General features: G+C 43.3%; 2 protein-coding genes across 3 annotated transcripts; both read right to left on the bottom strand.

Moving 5' to 3' along the window:
• Nucleotides 1-383: 383 nt before the first annotated feature.
• Nucleotides 384-14531, bottom strand: pklr (pyruvate kinase L/R). Of its 2 annotated transcripts, none has more exons than XM_035163334.2 (12): nucleotides 14444-14531; nucleotides 8739-8903; nucleotides 8145-8236; nucleotides 7834-7965; nucleotides 6709-6895; nucleotides 5905-6178; nucleotides 4997-5147; nucleotides 3948-4100; nucleotides 3622-3788; nucleotides 2451-2517; nucleotides 883-997; nucleotides 384-743 (listed from the first exon to the last, which is right to left on the bottom strand). In XM_035163334.2, exons 2-12 carry the CDS (start codon nucleotides 8875-8877, stop codon nucleotides 637-639), a joined length of 1584 nt encoding a protein of 527 aa, XP_035019225.1. In that variant the 5' UTR covers nucleotides 8878-8903; nucleotides 14444-14531; the 3' UTR covers nucleotides 384-636. The 2 variants fall into 2 exon arrangements, with proteins under 2 accessions (XP_035019225.1, XP_035019224.1); XM_035163333.2 differs by lacking the exon at nucleotides 14444-14531 and adding an exon at nucleotides 11772-11977.
• Nucleotides 14532-14612: 81 nt separating this feature from the next.
• LOC118113534 (cytochrome P450 11B, mitochondrial) lies at nucleotides 14613-20287 on the bottom strand. The gene is made up of 9 exons (XM_035163332.2): nucleotides 19689-20287; nucleotides 19356-19511; nucleotides 18511-18725; nucleotides 17074-17277; nucleotides 16755-16936; nucleotides 16439-16605; nucleotides 16073-16151; nucleotides 15754-15966; nucleotides 14613-14948 (listed from the first exon to the last, which is right to left on the bottom strand). The coding sequence occupies exons 1-9, from the start codon at nucleotides 20018-20020 to the stop codon at nucleotides 14838-14840; spliced, it is 1659 nt and encodes a 552-aa protein (XP_035019223.1). The 5' UTR covers nucleotides 20021-20287; the 3' UTR covers nucleotides 14613-14837.
• Between the last annotated feature and the right edge of the window lie 217 nt (nucleotides 20288-20504).

The following is a 20504-nucleotide window of genomic DNA, read 5'->3' as shown; positions in this document are numbered from 1 at the left end:
ACATGAAAGACCATCGAGACACATGAAAGCCTCGAACAAGAGCAGATATAATTACTTCACGGGAGGACAGTATTCAGATGTGGGCATCTAGGTCATCTCAGTGGACAAAAGGAGGTGCAGACCAGTACCCGTCGTCTCTGGGTCTGTCCACACTGCTCATAAAAGAGCCAAAATAATTACACTGTCACAGAGATAAGCTCGGGACTATGGACAGAAATGAAAGCCTTATCTCCAAATACTATAAAGTCTACCAATGATGATAGACTTCAACAATGGCAAAGAGACAATATTCACGTTCACTTCAACACCACTCTCATGAATAAAGGAGATTGAAAGGAAAAAAAAGCTGGATAGCTCAATTAGCTTCATTCAGGACATGAACAAGGTGTTGAAATGATGGTTCAAGCTTTATTAAGAGGGAGTCATTGCTTTTAAAACACACTATACACAAATTCACCCTTCATGAGGTCAGTTTCTGTGGCAAATGTTTCCTTAAAATACACTTTGGGTGAAGTAACAGTGATGTTTCTGTCATGATTTTCAATGGTGGTTCTCTGGTTTTCATCAACATCATAGGGACGGTCTTACAGAGGCTCTGAGTCAGAGAAGTGAGAGAGTCCAGGTCCCGTCAGGTTGTTACTGGGCGCTGACGGCCCTCATGATGTTAGTGTGACCGGAGCCCGGGATCCAGCCCGTCACCACGATCACCATGTCGCCGGGTTTGAAGAAGCCTCTTGCTTTACCTGTGGAGGGGGGTAGAGGGAAACAGAGAGGTGTGAGTAAGAGAGGATCACAAAAAATCTGACACATGCGCACACGCACACACACACACACACACACACACACACACACACACACACACACACACACACACACACTGACCGATGTCCATGCCAAAGTTGACCCTGTCGTCTACGTCGTCGGCCCAGACAGGAGCAGGCAGAGGGTGGAAGAGGACGGGAAACACTCCTCTCAGCAGCTGGGACTGTCGGGCCACCTGAAGAAATGAGGATTGAATGTATTCACACAAAACGTAGTGGAAGGATGGGACATGGGCCAAGAAACACCTCATTAATGTTTGGGGCAGATCCAGGAATTCTTTAAAAATCAATTTAGTTAACATTGCGAGATTTGGCGATTTAGTTTTTGGGGAAATTTTCAGCAATTTCCTAGGGAATAATGTATGAATTAGTATTACAGCTGCAGGACAGCAGTACATTTTGGCATCAAGTATGTGGACAAAGGGGCAGAACCTTTTCATTTTTACTTTCTTAAATGTGACGATTGGTTTGGGAATGCGCTCGACCAAATGTCATTTTATTCACATTTCTTTGGCTAAATTTAAATATTACTTTCCATACTTGTAATCAATCAATCAATCAATCAAATTATTTATATTCACAATCAATTGTCTGGCAAGACATCGCCTACCAACATAAAACCTTGGAAAAAAGAACGGAGCGACGACTGATGCGAACATAATAAGTAGCTTGTTGGTAAATGTAAAGTCGATTGGGGATAGTCAAGTTAATACCGATCCTGCACTAGTCCATGTCAGCATAGATCACATCAATGGAACATTGCCGTAATCAAGACTTTATGGTGATACATGCTCATTCTATCGAAGGGGATAAACGCTTTTGATCTCAATGATCTTATGACTTTTCCTCTAATTACACATTCAGGCCAAGGACATTGGGTTCATTGGAAAAATTGCCCGAGGTAATTTAATTTATAAACATGTTACACAAAAATATTATTAGAGTTTAAATAAATTGTTATAATCTCGTTATTTTTTTACCAGTGATGAATAATGTGTGTGCCAGTATAAAGGTAGAGCAAATAAAAGTTGTATTACTACTTTTCATGAAGAGATACGTTTGCATTTTAAACATTTAGTTTCCTATCTGTTCATTAACATCATTCAAAACACATCGACGACACTTTGACTTGATAAATTATGGCGGTCATCATAAGTAGGGTCACAGGGTCGAGCTCCTGCACCAGTGGCAGTCCGCTCCTGGGCCAGGTCCAGATGTGCTGCTCTGAATCTGACTCTGACCCCTGACCTCCATGTGGAGCGTCTAAGACGTGTGAGGGTGGGTTCTCATGTGGATTATCCCCACATGATTTAAAATCACAGGTAACCATGACCTACTTTAAATGAGGCTCATGTTTTAAAACAACTGTTCCAGAATGAGCTCCATAAAACAGAAATATGCTCCAGTTAAGTATCTCTCATAAACATTCTCTCTCTGCAAAGCCAATCTGGCATCTTTAGCACTGTCACAATTCACAGCAACAGTCAGTGACAGTAAATAGTGACTATCACATATTCTTCTGCTTTGAAAAGTGTGATTAACAGTGTGGTCATGTTTCTGGCAGGACAAACACAACGGTAGTCAACACAAATGAAGTTATGCTGTTGAGTCCAAAGGAGCAGACGGTACCTGAGGGCTTCTGGTGACGGCGATGATGGGACAGCGAGGTCTGTACCTGGACAGGAGGTGTGCCGATCTGCACAGACCAGGAGGAGAGAGTGATGAGGAGGGAAAAAGAATTATCAACGCTGACACACTTGAGCAATGTTTCTATGGATGGGTGACACACAGAATAAAAGGAAAAACTCATGTCAAGTGCCAGAGTTTCCAGAATAGATTGAGTTCTTCTTAAGTCAAGACCTGACACAAACTCTGGAAAATGTCCAGAAAACTTGGTCACAATATATTACAGATATTCTAGGTATCTGAACTGTACTCTATGAGGGATGGTCACACTGAAACTGTTTTTGACTGAGGCTCCTATCGTCCATGTGCCGCTGATAAACTCTCTGTCAAGGTCACTCGCTGGCCACAAGGACAACGACTGCACTTGGTCGACAGTTTAAAACATGGCAACATGTTACGTGCTGTATGGAAGTGTCTACATTCATTAATGCAATTTTGATGTTTTAGTCTAAAGTCTAAGTCTTAACTGTGATTCCTCACAATTCGTGTCCAGCATCAATTTGCAGACCCAAAGCACAAAGCAGCATGTGGAAGATATATTCACCTTTTTATTATTTGTAAACATAACTTTTCCACAACTTGAACCAAGTGTTTTAGTCTCTTAATCCTAACTGTATATAACCAAACTGTACTGTACCATACATTTAATTTATTTGCAATAACAAAGAAATCACAGAAATACAAGTATCTGCTTTGTCACAAAGTCAAATGAGAATATTTGATACCACTCTCATAAATATAAAGCTACAGTCAGCAGCAACTCAGTTTAGCTGAATTTATCTTAGTTTAGCACAAATACTCAAATAACCCTCATGTAATTGCATTTAACTAGTGAGCTTTAGAGGCAATTGTGGGCAAAATTCATTAGTTTAGAATTGGAAAAGAAGCCTCTTGGATGAGCAGAGAAACATATATCTACAATAATATAATATAATATAGTAATATCTATATTCTAATCCACTTTTCTTAGATGATATGACCTGGATTGCCGGGGAATCTTCATAGAACCCAAAGGAACGGACCTTCAGTTGTATCAGTTGAAAAAACATGTCAGTGAAGAATTGTGCGGTGCGGACATTCTTGCCTGGCGACACCATTGTTACACAGTACACACCTGCCACTGATGGTGAGGACTATGATGGCCCCGGCACAGCATTTGAAGGAGGACTCTACAGCTCCGATGGCTGTGACCTCTGTGGGATCAGAAGAGAGCGGAGTGAGGCGACGCAACTCCTCAAAGAGCTGCTGGTGGAAAATGGCTGCCTCTGCCTCCCTGCAGATCTGAGAGACAGAGAGTGAGGCCGTGGGGGGGAGACAGAGGATGGAGAGAGAGTTATCTGAGGGCACCAAGTCAGATTTAACAGAATGGACATCGTGCGCACACACACACACACACACACACACACACACACACACACACACACACACAGCAACACACACCGAGTGCATCATTGCGACTGCCTCCACAGGAAACAGTCCCTTGGCCGTCTCCCCAGATAACATTACACAGTCGGCTCCGTCCAGCACGGCGTTGGCGACGTCACTGCCCTCTGCTCTAGTTGGCCGTGGGTGGGCCACCATGCTCTCCAGCATCTGCACACACACAACCGCACACACAAACACGAAACACATTAGCTTCACGTTATGTCTCTTAACCACAACCAAAATGTCTCCATCAGGCACTACAAAAGGATGTGATCAGTCAATCCATCAGAAATAAGCCACTTTGTATTTTATGACACCATTTTCTTGTCTGAGATGAGAAAGTGACATGAGGCATACCGGCTTTAGGGAGAGAATGACGGTAGGGGCTAATGGCTCTGTGGATGGATGGACATCAGGGGAAGAGAAATGAGGGATCATTTAGATTGAGGCTGGCTGAGTATCACTATTGGCATTATCATTATTGGCATTCCGGAGACTCGGTATTGTGAGTCAATAAGCAAGGCAGACGGATGGGAAAGGAGATAGCTCGCAGCATCGCCTGAGAGACGGCATTTTTAAATAGTCGAGAAGCTGCATCTAATGCTGATTAGTGTGTGTGTGTTTGGGGGTGTTGTTTGTGGGCTCAGGTCTCTAGTAGCAAAAACCTGCTATAACGCTGTCACTCTGAGTCAAGAGCTGTAGCATAAACAAGATATAGCGCTGTGACTCAACATGGCTGCAGGAATATGCATCCGTGCGTGTGCGTGTGAGCGTTTGTGCGTGCGTGTGTGTATAACAAGAGAAGGGTAACAAAAGACAGGAAACGTGTGTGTGTGTTTCTGTGTGTGTGTTTGAGGATGAATTTATAGGACAAGTGAGCGTGTGTTTGTGTGAGCACATTATGCAGGAGAGTAAGGTTAATGTGCGCCTGTTAGGTTTTAATGTTAGTTTACGCGAACTCTCTTGACATTTCATTCTCGAACGCCGGAGTTCGAGTCCAAATCTGCATATTTTATCACGTCGGCATCCATTTCTGTGTGGGTGTGTTTGTGTGCGGCGCTGACCTGCGTGGCACAGATGACAGGCTTGCCGGCAGAGTTGCAGCGCCCAATCATCATCTTCTGGGCAATGAAGACTTTCTCCGCCGGGATCTCGATCCCCAGGTCGCCCCTGGCAACCATCACGCCGTCGCTCGCAGCCAGGATCTCCTCGAAACTGACGGACAGATTAAGGGAGATGAGGTGGTGGGGGATTGAGTGAAAAGAAAAAAGAAAAGGGAGTTGAAAAAGAGCAGAAACAGAGGAGTTGGCAGGGACGAGGAAGCAGAGGTAGAGGAGGATAAAAACAATGACAGCACCTTGTTATCCAGGAAACATTCAAATTCAGGTCTCGACCTGCAAAAACAGGATTTTATCTCTGAATTCTACAAACATAGACGATTGTACATTCTGATCTAAATCAAAAATATATGGACGAAATCCACATCCAGCTGTGATGAGGATGCAAGTTTAAGAAGAAATACAGATGCAAGAGATTTAAAATGACATGTCAACACAAAGAATCATAAATAAGTAAAATATTATATATATTATCCTTTATCATCCTAAAAACTGTCTCATTTAAATTAAAATCTGTATTTACACATTGTCAGAGGCCGACGAGCAGCAGGAGAAAGACAGAGATGAATGATGGAGCTGAGAGAGCGGTAACATGAATTGTGTCAGGGGGTTATAACTCAGAGACAGCCACACAGTTTGCTCATCATAAATGTGTAACATCCAGAGTTGACAAATGCACATCCATCACTGACAGCAGGCCGACTACAGCAGGGGCAGATCGCCCTCAGCGCTGGATTTATAAGTCCTGTCACAGCCTCATTAGAAAATATTCACTGCCTTTAGCAACTGTATCGCTCAAAATAAACTGCGCCTAAATGGTGTTAAATAAGAACCGTTTTTTTTACGTGACTCACTTCTGGACGCCCTGCCGGCTCTCAACCTTGCTGATCACTTTGATTTCTCGTCCATGTGCCCCAAGAACCTGACGTACATCCTTGACGTCCTGGGCCGAGCGTATGAAGCTGGCAAACACCATGTCCACTCCCTGGGACACCCCGAACCTCAGGTCGGCCCTGTCCCGCTCGCTGACCGCCTGCAGGCCGATCAGGTCGCAGTCTGGGAGGTTGACGCCTTTGCGACTGCAGAGCAGCCCGCTAGCCTCCACCACCGTGTCCACCCAGTCAGGTCCTGTAATCATGGACCAGTCAAAGAAAAATAAAAGGTCACTTAAAACAAACCTTAGAGATTGGAATCCATCACGTTATATCTCAAAAACAAGCTAAAAAATAAAAGTGGCCATAATTAAGAATCCAATATCAAGTCAAACCCTGAACTGAGGACAAAGAAAAGCCATTTCTCTGGAAAGTGCGTCAGCTGACTGAACTCTAGGTTACACTTAAAATATCGAAGTAATTAGAGAATCGTTTCATCTCGCAGGACATAATGCAGAGGGTTGGACGACTCCAAGGGAACCATGAATGGGTTATTCAGCAGAGCAAGGTTTCCTTTAATGAGAAAGATTTCCTTCACAATGAAAGACAGGGCTGATCATTATGTGCATTGGAAAGCAGGACTTCATATAGATAACAAGGCGAAGAGAATGAATAGTAGTATAGAATTATATAACAAAGAAAATCGAAGGTAAAAAATAGTTGAAACAATTTGTAAGGAGGCGATATTTCAACACAGAGATGAGATGGTGCTTTGAGCTTCTTCACCTATTTCTGTGACTTTGAGTCCGATGAGGCCGTCGTCAATGTAAATCGTTCCTCCTTTCTTGACGACCTTGGGGAGGCTGGGATAGTCCACCCAGACAATCTTTCCATCTGTTTTGTCTTTGTCACTCTCTGATGTCACCACACGAACAGTGCTGCCCTTCTGCAGCACCACCTCCTCCTCCACTTTCTGTTCAAACACACACACACAGAACAAACACACATTGGAAATAAAAGAAAGAAAAAACATTATTGTCTCTCTCTCTCTTGATGCATTTTTAAAGAAAGCGGCACTCGTGGGGCAAAATTTTAAGTAGAACATTAAATAGTATTTTTATGTCAACACACAGGTCTTCACAAACCTGTAGAGGCTGTTTTTCATGAGTACCTCACCACAAAGAAATGGAACTGGTGGTGCAAGTTCAGGCTTTCTTTAAAGAATCCTATCAACATGTCAGTAGTGCAGGATGGAAACCTTCCAACTTCTTCAACAAGCTGGCGTGTTTGTGTCTGAATAGTTCCAGTAATTCATATCAAGTATTTTCTGTGACAGTGATGATGAGTTTTTGCTCCATGACGTTAAAATTATCACAAAAATGTATTGTGCTTGGATTTAAAGTGACTGGTTATGTGTGCTTGTTTTTTTTATCATAAATTTAGTATTGTTATCATCCTGTCATCTACCTATCAACATTGTCACTGTCAAAATGTCACATGCTAAAGCAGGAAGGAAATAACATGACACATCAGGGTTTGTGATGTGTGACAGAAAAATGTGCTTCTACTTTTTTAAAAATACATTTTAAAAGATTAATGTAACATTCTCAGCTTATGATTGATTATGTATGAGCTGCTACTTAAGCAGAGATGTAATAAGCCAGAGTCAGTGAGCAGCTCACACGTCAAAGCTTAACGAGACATTCAGCGGTTTCCAACAGCTTGGAGTTATTTGTTCAGCAGGCGACGTGCAACAGCAGCACAGCCAGGAAAGAAAACAAGCTTATGCCAAGAATTTCCAGTTCAGGCCAAAAAATTGGTATAAAGGATTGTGTAAATTTGCTGCAGCTCTTCCACGTCACTGCTTGATTCCTCTTAGACTGTTTGATGGATGAAGCATGACGCGCTCACCCCTTTCACTAATCCAGTGCGGATCTCTGGACCCTTCGTATCCAAAGCGATGGCAACCGGCCGGTAGTACAAGGGGTCAGAGGTGAGCGTCTCCACCGCCTCTCTGATGTTTTTGATGGTTCCACCATGGTACTGACAGAGAGAAGTAGGGAGACACACAAAGGATCATGACGTGAATTAATGAAGGAATGAATGCGTGTGCGTGTGTGTGTGTGTGTGTGTGTGTGTGTGTGTGTGTGTGTGTGTGTGTGTGTGTGTGTGTGTGTGTGTACGTTCTGTTTTGTGACAATGGGCACATCTGAAGGACGTACTTCATGTGATCCATGAGAGAAATTCAGACGAGCGATGTTCATCCCTGCTTTGACCATCTCCTGCAGTTTGGCGACTGATCGTGACGCAGGACCTGAAATGAAGAGGAGGAACGAGATGATGGTGATTTAACGTCAAAACTGAAAATCGCTCCTTTCCAAATTCTCAAATGTGAAAATTTGTTTTTTTTAATTAATGAATTTGAGCTTGTCCCGGAAAATCTAGACAGGCCGTTTTGACCATTTCTTCATATTTCCCTGATATTTCATGAGCCAAGAAATTAATAAGCAGATTAATCAAAGAATACATTGATTGTTGGTGAATGAAAGCCACTATCTGGAGAACCGCAGCTCTGGGGATATAAAACGCTGTTTGTTTGTTTCCTTCTTATTATTTTCTCTATTTTTAGGCAGCAGAAAAGCAGAGAGAGCTGAGGGGTCGCCCCACAGCCAAGAACCAGACCCAGCCAACACACCGAGGGCCTCTCACACACAGGAGCTGGCAGACTGACAGGGAACCAGCGGTGACGTACAGCAGTTGCCAGAAAACCAACTTGAGACTGAGACTTGCCGTCTGCAGCTGCTTGTCACACTCACCGATAGTGCAGACGATGCTGGTGTTGCGCGCTGTGATTGGCTCCTGGTCGATGTCCAGCAGACAGAGATGCTCCAGGAAGGTGTCAGCCATTCTGGCGTCCAGCTGCTGGCGTTGGATGAAAGAGTCCGACAGTGTCATCGCCTCTGCGTAGCGCCTGATGCGAGCTGCAGTGACAGAGAAACGTGGTCAGCAGAGCGGAGACGGCCGGGGGAAAGTGCCAGCTCCACCTGTGAGCACGCATGAGCTAAACGCCTCACACACAAATACGAGTGTCATTCATTTACGAGCGAATGATGGAGATGGAGAACAACACCTCCATGTGTTAGGCAGGAAGAGCAAAGATAAAAAAATAAATAGCAGGTAACAGCAACAGTGTTTAAATCTACAGTCAGAGCGGAGGCCTCAAATAAGACTAGAAGTACATACAGCTTGTCAGAGGTAATAATATAATATTTGCACACAAAGACAAAAACACAACATATTTACGTGACCTAACTACAATGTGGATGCGTCATTAAAATGTATAATCTGACAAAATCTGAAAAAACACTGTAATAAAACTGTATTTAAAAAAATAGACAGGAAGCCTGACATTAATGCCACATATGGTTTTGTACTTATATTTGCAGCGAATCAAAATACATGATCTCCATACCCGCAGTCTTGTAATATAATGTAGAATAAAACCTGAAATGATTCAGACACGATTCAGCTTCACACACGGTTTCATGAAACACGCTCTCCGTCTGAATGAATCAAGGAAACAGAGACATCTTGTATTCTCAGAGGAGAAGATCTGACTGTGTGTTGTGTTGTTGTGTGTTTGTGCAGGAGCTACGTGTTCTTTTCCATCCTGAAAGAGTCTCTGTGAGCAAATGACAAGTAGACAGGAGCCTCCCAAATAAAAAGACTGAAAAGAGTTTTCATGTGACAGCAACCTGTTAAACACTGAGGCAGCATCTCCCTCCATTTCCTCATGAGCATCGTCACCTTGACGATGCTCATGTCCCCAGTTTGTCTTTGTCCATGTCTGTCTGACACCAGCTGTATGAAGACCCTGTCCCTCTCTCTCACTCGGTTCATTCACTGTATCCACGTGCTACAAACCGTACAATAATCCAGTTCTGCGTATTTTCCTCGTGTTTGAGTTCTACCTGGTAATTTAACTGTTCTCTTTCTGCCTCAAATCCCTGCTCCTTGTATCTAAGATCTTTCTGACACACGCTCAGTTTTTCCTCGTCTGCCTCCTGGATTCAGAAGATTCGTGCCTCAGCTTCCACACGACATCACCTACACGCTGGAACTGCTCTCGGCTTAGGATTCTTAACATTTACAGTAAACTAACCTGTTCCAATGTTTACGATGAGTTCTGCATTTTCATTTCAACGCAAATGGCAAATTTCCACATTGTGAGACTAATAAACAACAATCTTATCTCATCTTATGTTAACAAAACTGGCATTTGGTCACCTCTTCAAATAATACCAGTTTGAAATGCCTTTTATTACTCTACATTCCATACTCATTACACACATCATTACGTCACCCTAACAACTCCACCAGTCACCATTTCTACTTAAAATCTCACAGACCAGGTGTCTCTCGTGCAAAGCACTGTGGTACCTGGCTGAGTCCTTTGTGGCAGCATAATGGCATCCATTTAAAAAGATGTCACCGTCAGTCTAGCCTGCCATTTCTGCCACCACAGGGGAGGAGAGAGTAAAGACCAGAGAGGGGAGCCTGACATACAAAGGTTGATGCTAACAGCACCACGGGAGCCAAGAGGTGAGGACAAAGAAGAAGGGAGAGAGGAAGGGAGGAAGAAAAGAAGGAATCTGTCAAGGGAGGTTTCTGTCAATCAGTTAGTTGTGACCCTGTTTCTTGTTAACCTAATGTCTGGTGTCATGTTTTAAATTTGTCGACCTCCCGCTTGTTCCACAACTCTCTGCAGACGAAACCTAAGGGAACGTGAAACTGTGACTGGGGATTTTGCAGGATAACGTGAACATTTAATATCTGTCAGTATTTTCTCCCTCTTTCTCTTTGTGCCTTTTTCTCTCTCTCTCTCTCTCTCTACACCTCCCTGTGACCCAGTTCTGCCGCACTGCTGCACACATCATTACGTGTCCCACTGAGATCCTCCTCTGACACATCCCAGGGTGCATGCATGAAAACACACACACACACACGCACACAGGTACCTGCCTTCTTTTCCTGGAAGGCAGATAAATAAAGCAGGTCAAAGACACAGATGTTGCAAAATAACAGTCAATGCACGGCCTTTACGACTGATAAGAAAGGTCAGCCAGGTGATGTGTGTGGCCAAAATATATGCCAGGAATAAACTGACTGCAGTCGGTCACATTCGTACATGAAGAGAGGTCAGTGCGTGTGTCCATTCAATCAATGAACCCAAAAGGTAAGAGGGCAGACTATTGTTAAACTGCAAGTTTAAAAGCATGAGACAAATGACACCGCGGAGCAGTATCTGACCTCCTCGTGAAGATCAACTATTGTACAGTTCATGATGGAATCAATTTTTAATTATTTTTGCTGAGTCACTGCTACTGGAAAATGTTTTTGATCGATATATCGGCCGGCCACAAATAGGTGATGTGCTAATATGTGATATGAGCTTTTCACAGATATACTGGTGTCGGCGTTGTGGGTATAAAAAGTTTAATTTATAATATAAACAATGCAGAAAGAAATTTGCATTTATGTGGACATTTTACTTTCTTAATTCACGTTCTACATATTTAGTTGTATTTTCTTTTATTCATATCTATTTATAATAAAGTTTAGGATTTAACGGTAAAATATCAAACCTTACTACTTCTTTTGATAACGACATAGGAACCAACTGCCACAAAAAATGAGCCTTGCACAAAGCTCAGTTCAAATGAGTATAAAGTTGTGTAAATCAGGGATTCTTAACAATGCTTATAAATTAAGTTTTTTTTTTTGTTAATTAATACAAATTTGTTGTAACTCTGCACCCCTCAATACAAAAACATCCTTGGTCCACTTACCCATGTTGAGTAAACCTTCAATGATCCAAATCCACTTCCCAGTTCCTCCTCTATCACTTTGTTGTAGGATGTCTTGGATATTTTTACTCTTTAATTCTCCTCCTCTGCCTTTATCCTTTCCTGCGCTCACGTTTTGCACTTGTCATCCTCTGGTGTCACAAGTCTAATTCAGCCTCTTTCACTCATTTCCACCCTCTGACCCGTCGGCTGCCCCCTTGTCTCCTCCCACTCGCACCTCGTGGAGCGACGCCACTGCTTGCAACAGACGGGTGAATATGCTGAGTTGGTGTAGTTTGGGCCTAACTGGGACAGGGGGATGCTAAAAATGGAAAAACTTTATGTCAATAGACTCATTGACCCAGAACTATCAGGGTGTGGGCCACTACAGTACAAAGTGACACTTGCCTTTGTTGCAGATGATGCAATTTTAATCTTAATCCTATCAACTGAACTTTTGAAACGTGTATTCCTTTTTTACAAAAAATTTTAATATTGTAAATATATTTCTCTTCAATGGTGGTATTTGTTGTTTTAATAATGATACAAACATAATATAATAATACTGATATGAAACTGAATATCTTCTGGTTTGGGAATGTTGGTTGAACAAAATGTATTTATTTATTTTAATATCTTAAAAACTGATGTATAAAATGGTTTATTAAATATTGATTATAGTTACAGATGAAACAGTAAACCCTTTAAAGAGATAGACATATTAGAGAATGTTACTTTTCTTGGTTAGATTAAATATTATTCTATGTAAGGGGTGGGGAGCCGTTTTTCCTTTTAGGGACGATTTAAATTTTCATAACATCCTTCTAGGGCCATACTAAATTATTGAAGGACACATTTATCAAACTTACCTCCCTAATGTAATGGCTCAAAATGAGGCGCCTGATGTCAGATGGTAGAGATGATGATACTCAATCAGTCGTTGTGAATAAGCTTTGCAAATACAAACGTTCAGTCAAGAACTGCCATCGTAGGTAAAAGTTTCAAACAGAGATTGAAACTTCAGAGCATTTCTCGTCCAAATGGGAAAATCCTCAAGACACATACGTATGTGCAGTCTGAGCTTGAGCAGGAGCTTGCTGTACTGAAGCTTTGGGCTGGTCGTTGCTTTGCAGTTCAATGATCTCATGTATTATATGGTTTCTGTGCCGCATGGTCCAGCATTGCTGCATCTTTTAGTGCCTCCATCAAAAGGAGGACAAACCCCTCACAGATCTTTGCACGTCTGATGACGTCAGACCCAGACCAGTAGTCACAGTAAGATAAATCAAGTGGTTGCTCTAATCAGATTTCTGTCCTTTTCTTTCTCTATATTGATCTACTGTGAACTGTAATTTACTTGGGAGTATTTGCCTCGTATTTTCTCTTCACCAGTACTATATTGTACAATATCTTTTGGGGATTTTATTTTGTACCATGTGTTCGTCACTGCAGTTGTTTGAAATTGTGTGTGTGTTTGAGTTGTCTTGATCATTTTAAAATAAAAAATGTTGATCACAAAAAAACTGCATATTTTGATGTCGTAGCAGGTTCACCTTCTTAGCTATCAGCTCACTCACTGTGTAAGTCGCCTCCTAACAACATCTCTGTCAGAGTGTGGTCTTGTGAGCGCTGCTTGTTGGGCACAAACTGAGGAATCTTAACATTACCCAGGAACATTTGACCGTGTGACTCATGCACAAAATTTTAATTGTCAAAGGTTTTTTCTTAATCTGAGTTTGTATTCACAGAATTCACTGCTTTAATTTCCACGTTCTGCACAATTTTTTAATTAAATCTGTCTGCTAGGTTTTATTATATTTTATATTCTATGACCTTATTTTTTATTGTTTGATCTATTTATCTTACTGATCATGCTGTGTTGTTGTGTCTTATTCTATTGCTACTTTGCACGACAGGCCTGATTAGATTTGATTTCTTGAGTTGGACAACTGTGTTACTGATAATGATCAAACTAGACTTTGTCAGATGAGGCCACACACAGAGATGATGTGTCCTTCACTCACTGACACAGTTTACTCAGTTCCTGGGTCCAGGTCTGCAGGGCTGCACTCTGGAGAGTTGCATCTATGCACAGTCATGCACGAACCCGGGCTGGCAGGGGGTGTAAATCTTTAGCCACAGGACAAACAGACCTTTGCTCCTGAGTTGACTTGAGAAAATCTACCCTGCAGCCCTCTGCCCTGTAAACCAGGCATCAAGTATGATATAATAGAACCGCACTTGATGCCAGACTGGAGTAAAGGTTGGTTTTACGCATGGAGGCCAAAGTGCAGTGGCATGATATTCATCTTTCATGTGCAACACTTCTAATAGCCAACTAAAATATGAGAATACAGCATTAATAAATGTAGTTCAAGATTAAAAAAGCAGTACTGGTATAGAACTTTCTCCCACTGTATTGAGCAGATCCATTCTAGTGTGTAAGTGCTGCAGTTTGTCTAAACTACTTTTACCTCAGAACGGCCGCAAACAACAGTGATCAATATCTGAGAGAGCGACGGAAATGAACAGGAAGCAGGAAAACAGCAGGAGCAATTGAAAAAAAAGCAAAAGACAATAATAGTGTTGGCACGATGTCGATAGTATTAATGGGTTCACGCAGAACAGACAGATAAAGTCGTAAAGTTCAGATGTTTAGAGAGGAAATGACCAACCTGTTGAAATGTGAGGTGCGTCAGGAGAGACTGGCGAGGAGAGACCTACTCAACACATGTAAATGAACGGATTGGTGGTAGGTTTAGCGCCATCTAAAGGACGGCGGTGGTAATGCTGTTTTTTTTGTGTGTGCGAAGGCTTATTAGCCACAATGAAAACAACAGGAAGTAGAGTTGGTTCTTTATTTGTCAGCATGATGAAAACATGGACTGATGATGAAGATCAGAACCTTCACTGGTCACATTATGTTGCATTATGATCAACACAGGCTAATTTGTGTGTGTGTGTGTGTGTGTGTGTGTGTGTGTGTGTGTGTGTGTGTGTGTGTGTGTGTGTGTGTGTGTGTGTGTGTGTGTGTGTGTGTGTGTGTGTGTGTGTGTGTTTGTGTGTGTGTCAGAGCTTGCTGAAAGTGATCCTTGGTGGGGTTTCTGGCTGGAGGATGAGGGTGTATGTGGTTTTGATGTCCTCTGAGGATGACACGCCGATGTGGAAGCTTAGCAGGATCTAAAGAGAGAGAGTGTGTGTGTGTGTGTGTGTGTGTGTGTGTGTGTGTGTGTGTGTGTGTGTGTGTGTGTGTGTGTGTGTTTGTAAGGTGGGGTGAGGATGTGATGGAGGTGATGGAAGCATGGAGACAGAAGGGAAGAGAAGAAGTATGTTAAGTTATGGATTTAATGTAGGTAGATTTATTATTTAGTAAAATGTTGTGATACTTGTGCTTTAAATGCATATTTCTGTTTTACGCTACCTGCTATTAGTTTTTCTTTTACTCTACTACATTTATCTGACACATGTAATACATAGTTTCATGTACATGAACGTCTCTAATATATTTCACAAGAAAAAAAAAAGATTAGTAAAAGGTCAGAATATATATTTGTAAAAAAGCAGAGCTTTATTCTTTCCTCCTCTCCCATTTATCACATCAGGATGATTAAGATTTACCACTTATTGTTAAGTTATTTTTATGAACAATGTTGTCTGAATAAAGATTTTCTTGCGGCAATGTGTCCTGTTTAAATAAGAAGTGTGAAAAGATACCAGAATCACATGATGAAAAGAAACCTGAGTACTTCCTCCACCACTTCTCAGCAGCACAACCTGTGTCTCTTCTGCTGCACAGAGGATTTGTGAAGCTTAACCTGTGTCTGCTCAGGTTAAGCTTATCAAATCTCCTTTCTATTTCCTGATACCTCAACACTAGCCTTTCCATCTCTTTCCATTCTTATTGCATCACATCCTTTCTCTCTGATTCCATCCCCCTCTTCCTCCTTCTCCCTCTTTCCTCCTTCTCTTGTTTGCTGCTACTCACATGCATGATCAGGAGCTGCATCTCGTTCTCAGCAATCCTCCTCCCGACACACTGTCTCGCACCAAACCCAAACGCTAGGGAGCGAAACCCTGTCCCCTCTGCTCTCTGTCCCTCCTCTCTGCTGTTGCTCCACCTGCCGGGCTGGAAGCTTTGTGGATTCTCAAACACATCCGTGCTCCTTCCCAGAGGATAAAGACAGGCGTGGACCATGGTCTGAGGGGGAGAGTTGACAAAAGACCGGGGAAGTCAGCTCTGAATATACATCTGACTCCATGTGGAGGATTTGGAGGAAAAAGAGAGCCACTGTCTGATCACTCACCCCAGCAGGTATGTGGTAATTCTGAAGAACAATATCTTTGATTGGCATCCGCTGCACTGTGATTCCCACTGGGTACAACCTGCCACAAACCAAAACGACAACAAACACACACACACACACACACACACACACACACACACACACACACACACACACACACACACACACACACACACACACACGCACACAACTGTTCTCAGCTCATGATTTTACTGCTCTATTGATCTGAATCTTCCATCTTGCATATTTAGGGGTCTGATATCTATGAGGGTTTAATCTAGGGGGACTATTGGCCCTTGGTGGAGGTACAGTGGTCCACAAACTGGTACCACAGGCCTTATGCAGACAGTCTTTGGTTCCTTGTACCTGAGAATCTCCTTGATTGTGCCTTTCAGTAGTGGCGCCCCCTGCAGGGCTTTCTGAGGGTCCCCACCAGCCTCAGCCCATGATGTTCTCACCTGCTGCCTCACACTCTCCTGCACCTCTGGGTTGCGACCGAGCTCAAACAGAGTAAACTGCAGGGGCACCGCTGTCTGCAGAGAAGATGGAAGATGGGATGAGAGGTGACACAGAATCAGTTGGGGTGAGGTATACAGACTCAGGCCAAGGAGAGCAATCAGGCACACACTCTCACACACACACACACACTCACACACATTAACACACACACACACACACACACCGTGTCAACCCCTCCAGCCATCAGCTCAGTGATGTTGGCTTTGATGAGGTCCAAAGATAGCTGCCCTTTCTCCATGAGCTGGCTCAGAACCCCGGTGTACTGGCCTCCAGCTGACCCAGCCTCAGCCCCTGGACCTTGGGAGGATGACATGCGCTGGTACACCCGCTGGATCCTGGCTTCCGCTGGAAGAGGACAGGATTACAGAGTCAGGCCAGATGAGAGTAATGAAGCAGAAATATATTGATTGAAGAGCATTAGATCATCCAGAAATGGCTGATTATTCCTCCATTAGAAGTCCAATCCATGTAGCTCTCTGTACCATGACTGAAGATGTGGTCCCATGCAGTGGCGTGCTGGGTCCACAGGGGAGCGCCAATGCGGAGCAGGAGGCGATGGGGCAGGTAGAGTAGAGGAGGGGTGGTCGCCAGCATTTGCTCCACAGCCCAGATGAACTTTTGAGACTCCAGGGAGGGCGATGAGGAGAAGAGACCGATACGCTCGCCGTACAGCACATGGCAACTTGCTGGACAGAGGGAGGGAGGGAGGGAGGGAAGGAAATGGGTGTATGGGTGAGAGATATATCACAAACATTCACAAAATTAATCAGATCAAAATTAATCTGAGACACTGTTTACAAAAGTGTTGGATTATCATGGAAATGAATAAAGGCTTTACCAGAAAATTTATTATAGAACCTCGAGATTCATACATTTTCTTGCTGTAAATTCAAACTATCACAGATGGGCTGATCATTTCATGATTTGGGGTTTAAGAGAATTAAGAAAAGAAATTCAAAAATGTGTTTTTTTGAGAGGTTAAAGTAAATTTTTCTCGGCCACAGCAAGAAAACATTCAGTATTTTTCAATTCCAGCCCCACACACGGAGGCAGTTTTGTTTTCCAAGTACTTACACTGTCTCAGAGGAAACCCAACACCTAATAGACACCTAACTACACATCACTGACTGTAATCGAGTTTCTCTTTGGCCTGTTCCTACCCAGGCTCAGCACCTGGCTCCGTGTGCTCTGGTCCATTAAGTCCAGACCAGCATAACTCAAAGTCGTCAGCTCTCCCCCTCTTCGCCCCAGCGAACACACAGATGTACACAAGTGTGAGTCACCCAGGCATTCACACTTGTGAATGTGGCACGTTGCAGATAGGCACATGAAAGGAGCAGACCTCGTGAAAAAAGGCTGCGGCTTTGATCGTCTTTTTTGGTGTTTCTATTTTTAAAGGTGTTCTCCTTGACCCTCTGAATCTGCATTTTGTTAACAACAGATACACCTCAGGTTAGAGGGAGTTTTGCTTCTCCCTGACGAGGTGAGAATATTCGTTTTAATGAAGCCAGACAGAGCAGAGGCGGTGGGACATTAGCAGACAAAGAATCAAAAAGAATTTTAAAATGTGATGTTCCTGCAGATTGTATAATCATGTGTCTGACGTGAGAAGGTGACACAGCCTGCGTCAGCATTCGTGACTCAACCCGAAGAGCTGAATGGAAGCTCGTCAAAAGAGGGAGGTGACATTAATCCATCTCCTCCCCTCCCCTCCCCGGGGACACCAAGGTCAGTCATTGGTGGATTGAGAGGAGATGAGACACCCATCCTTTAAAATATTTCTACACCGAACACCTTGACCGAAAAATGTTGTGCAGGGCATCTGGGTGAATTAATGCAGGAGCTAGCAGAGCAATCACACATGAAATGTACATCAAGAAACCCCAGGTCACAAATCACTGGGGATGATGACCTCCAACCTTCCAGCGCGAAGCGGAAGAGATCAGGGCTCGGATCAATGGTCAGACTGCGTTTCCCCTTCTTTCCTCTCCCCTCCCTCTCCACTTTCGCCTGCAGCATTCGACTGAAATCGCTCGCCACCTCGTCAAGGAGAGGGAGGAACCGCTTCACGGCCGAGCTCATCATCACCTCCTTGTTGAGCAGGAGACGGTCAGCTCTCCACTCCTCGCCATTCCTGTGGTGAGAAGAAATTGCAACGAGGCGTTAAATTTGACCCATTTCAATCAGTGCAGAGCAAAGTGTGTTTAGAAAGAAAAAGGGAACATGTGTATCAAGCAGATGTTCTGCTTCTTATCTGAAATATGCCTGATGTACAGATGTTGTGTCAAAGTCTGTTTTCTTGTATATTTGTGTTTAACAAAACCCAAATTATAATTATATTTATTTGTATCATTATTACTCCTATTTAGCTTTACTAGAATTTTAGTGATAATAATATTTTTTTTTCATCTTAACTGAATTCCATTTCAACATCCTATGTTTTGTCAATCACAGATAAAAAACCTTTGAATGGATTTGTTTGAAACAGGGTATATCAATAAAGTTTGATTGATTGATTGATCTTAACCATTCTTAAATAGAAGCTACACACAGACAGAAACACGACCACAGACAGCACAGGTGCATTGTCTCTGTGCAGTGGTAGTTTCAGCTCTGATTTTCTCTTTGTGTTCGTTATGTGTCTCTAACCACAATCAGCTAGAACCATTAAAATGAATGACTTGTGGGGGCTTGTATCGTGTCCCCAGAAGGGAGGTAAGCCACACAGGGGTATTGTTCAGATAGGCACAGAGGAGGTACTGACTTGAGGAAGACCCCCTTGCTGTGCTGGCGCGTCTCACGATGTGTGGCCCACGGCTGCAGGGTCATCCGTTGGGGGTGCAGGCCCTCGGAGCGAAACAGCTCAGAGATGTCTGACGGCATCATGATGTTCACACTCCTGTGTGTGCCAACATGTTCCCTACACACACACAGACACACACACATACAAAAAGGCCACGTTGGAAACACACATGAGGATCGACAATTAATCTCTCTATTCTAACATCATTCCCAAAGTTAAGGTGATTGATCCCAATATCCTCTTAAATCTTTTCCAACATCTACACCTACAACACCACCCATCTCCCTCCTTTACCTGTAGATGGGGCCGAGTGTGTTGAAGGTCCTCTCCATGTGTTTGTGGAGCTGACCGAAATAATCTTGTCTCCAGAACTTCACCAGGTTCACCCAGCCATTCCTTCCCGTGTGAGGGATCTCCTGAAAGCTCCTCACCCGTCCATCCACCCCTCTCTTTCTAACCCCTGCTCCCTGGGCTCCTTTTCCTCCCTCTAACTTTGCCTCCACCACCGTCTCTGCCGCACTCGTAGACAGAGCCTTCTGTGGTGCAACACCAAAGAACACAGGTCTGGACCCTCGGGTGCCCGGCGCTCTGGTGCACCCAGTCACTCGGACGGACATGCTCTTCATGGTCCAAGCGAGATGTGTCCATGGGTCTCGTGCAGAGTTGTGACACCCCCGTGGTGTTTGTGTCCGCAGGACTGATTATTTCCCTCCTCCAACCCCAACCTTGTATCCTTGGATGTGCTCTATTATTCTAATGAGCTGATAGGAGGTTATGATTTATGAATGTGTGTGTCAGAGTTCAAGAGAAAGACAACACAGCATGAATGTCAACACACACACACACACACACACACACACACGCACGCACGCACGCACGCACGCACGCACGCACACACACACACACACACACACACACACACACACACTTGTTTGTAAATCTGTCTTAGTGAGGACATTCATTGACATAATACATTCCCTAGCCCCTTACCCTAAATTTAACCATCAAAACTAAATGCCTAACCCTAACCTAAACTTAAATTCTATCCCTAATCCTAAACCAAGTCTTCTCAATCTGCCCTTTGAATTTGTGAGGACCATCAAAAATGTC

This window comes from Hippoglossus stenolepis, chromosome 8 (genome assembly GCF_022539355.2).
Source record: "Hippoglossus stenolepis isolate QCI-W04-F060 chromosome 8, HSTE1.2, whole genome shotgun sequence".
NCBI lineage: Eukaryota > Metazoa > Chordata > Actinopteri > Pleuronectiformes > Pleuronectidae > Hippoglossus > Hippoglossus stenolepis.
The sequence above is the reverse complement of the archived record's forward strand: the minus strand, read 5'-3'. Positions and strand labels throughout refer to the sequence as shown.

Coding starts and splice junctions, on each gene's coding strand:
- pklr (XM_035163333.2), bottom strand. Junction 8,237..8,738: donor CAGCATCGTCTGCACTATCG/GTGAGTGTGACA, acceptor TCTTCATTTCAG/GTCCTGCGTCACGATCAGTC. Junction 7,966..8,144: donor TCTCTCATGGATCACATGAA/GTACGTCCTTCA, acceptor TCTCTCTGTCAG/TACCATGGTGGAACCATCAA.
- LOC118113534 (XM_035163332.2), bottom strand. CDS start 20,020: ATGAAGAGCATGTCCGTCCGAGTGACTGGGTGCACCAGAGCGCCGGGC. Junction 18,726..19,355: donor AGCAAGGGGGTCTTCCTCAA/GTCAGTACCTCC, acceptor TTCTCACCACAG/GAATGGCGAGGAGTGGAGAG. Junction 16,937..17,073: donor GGACCACATCTTCAGTCATG/GTACAGAGAGCT, acceptor GTCCTCTTCCAG/CGGAAGCCAGGATCCAGCGG.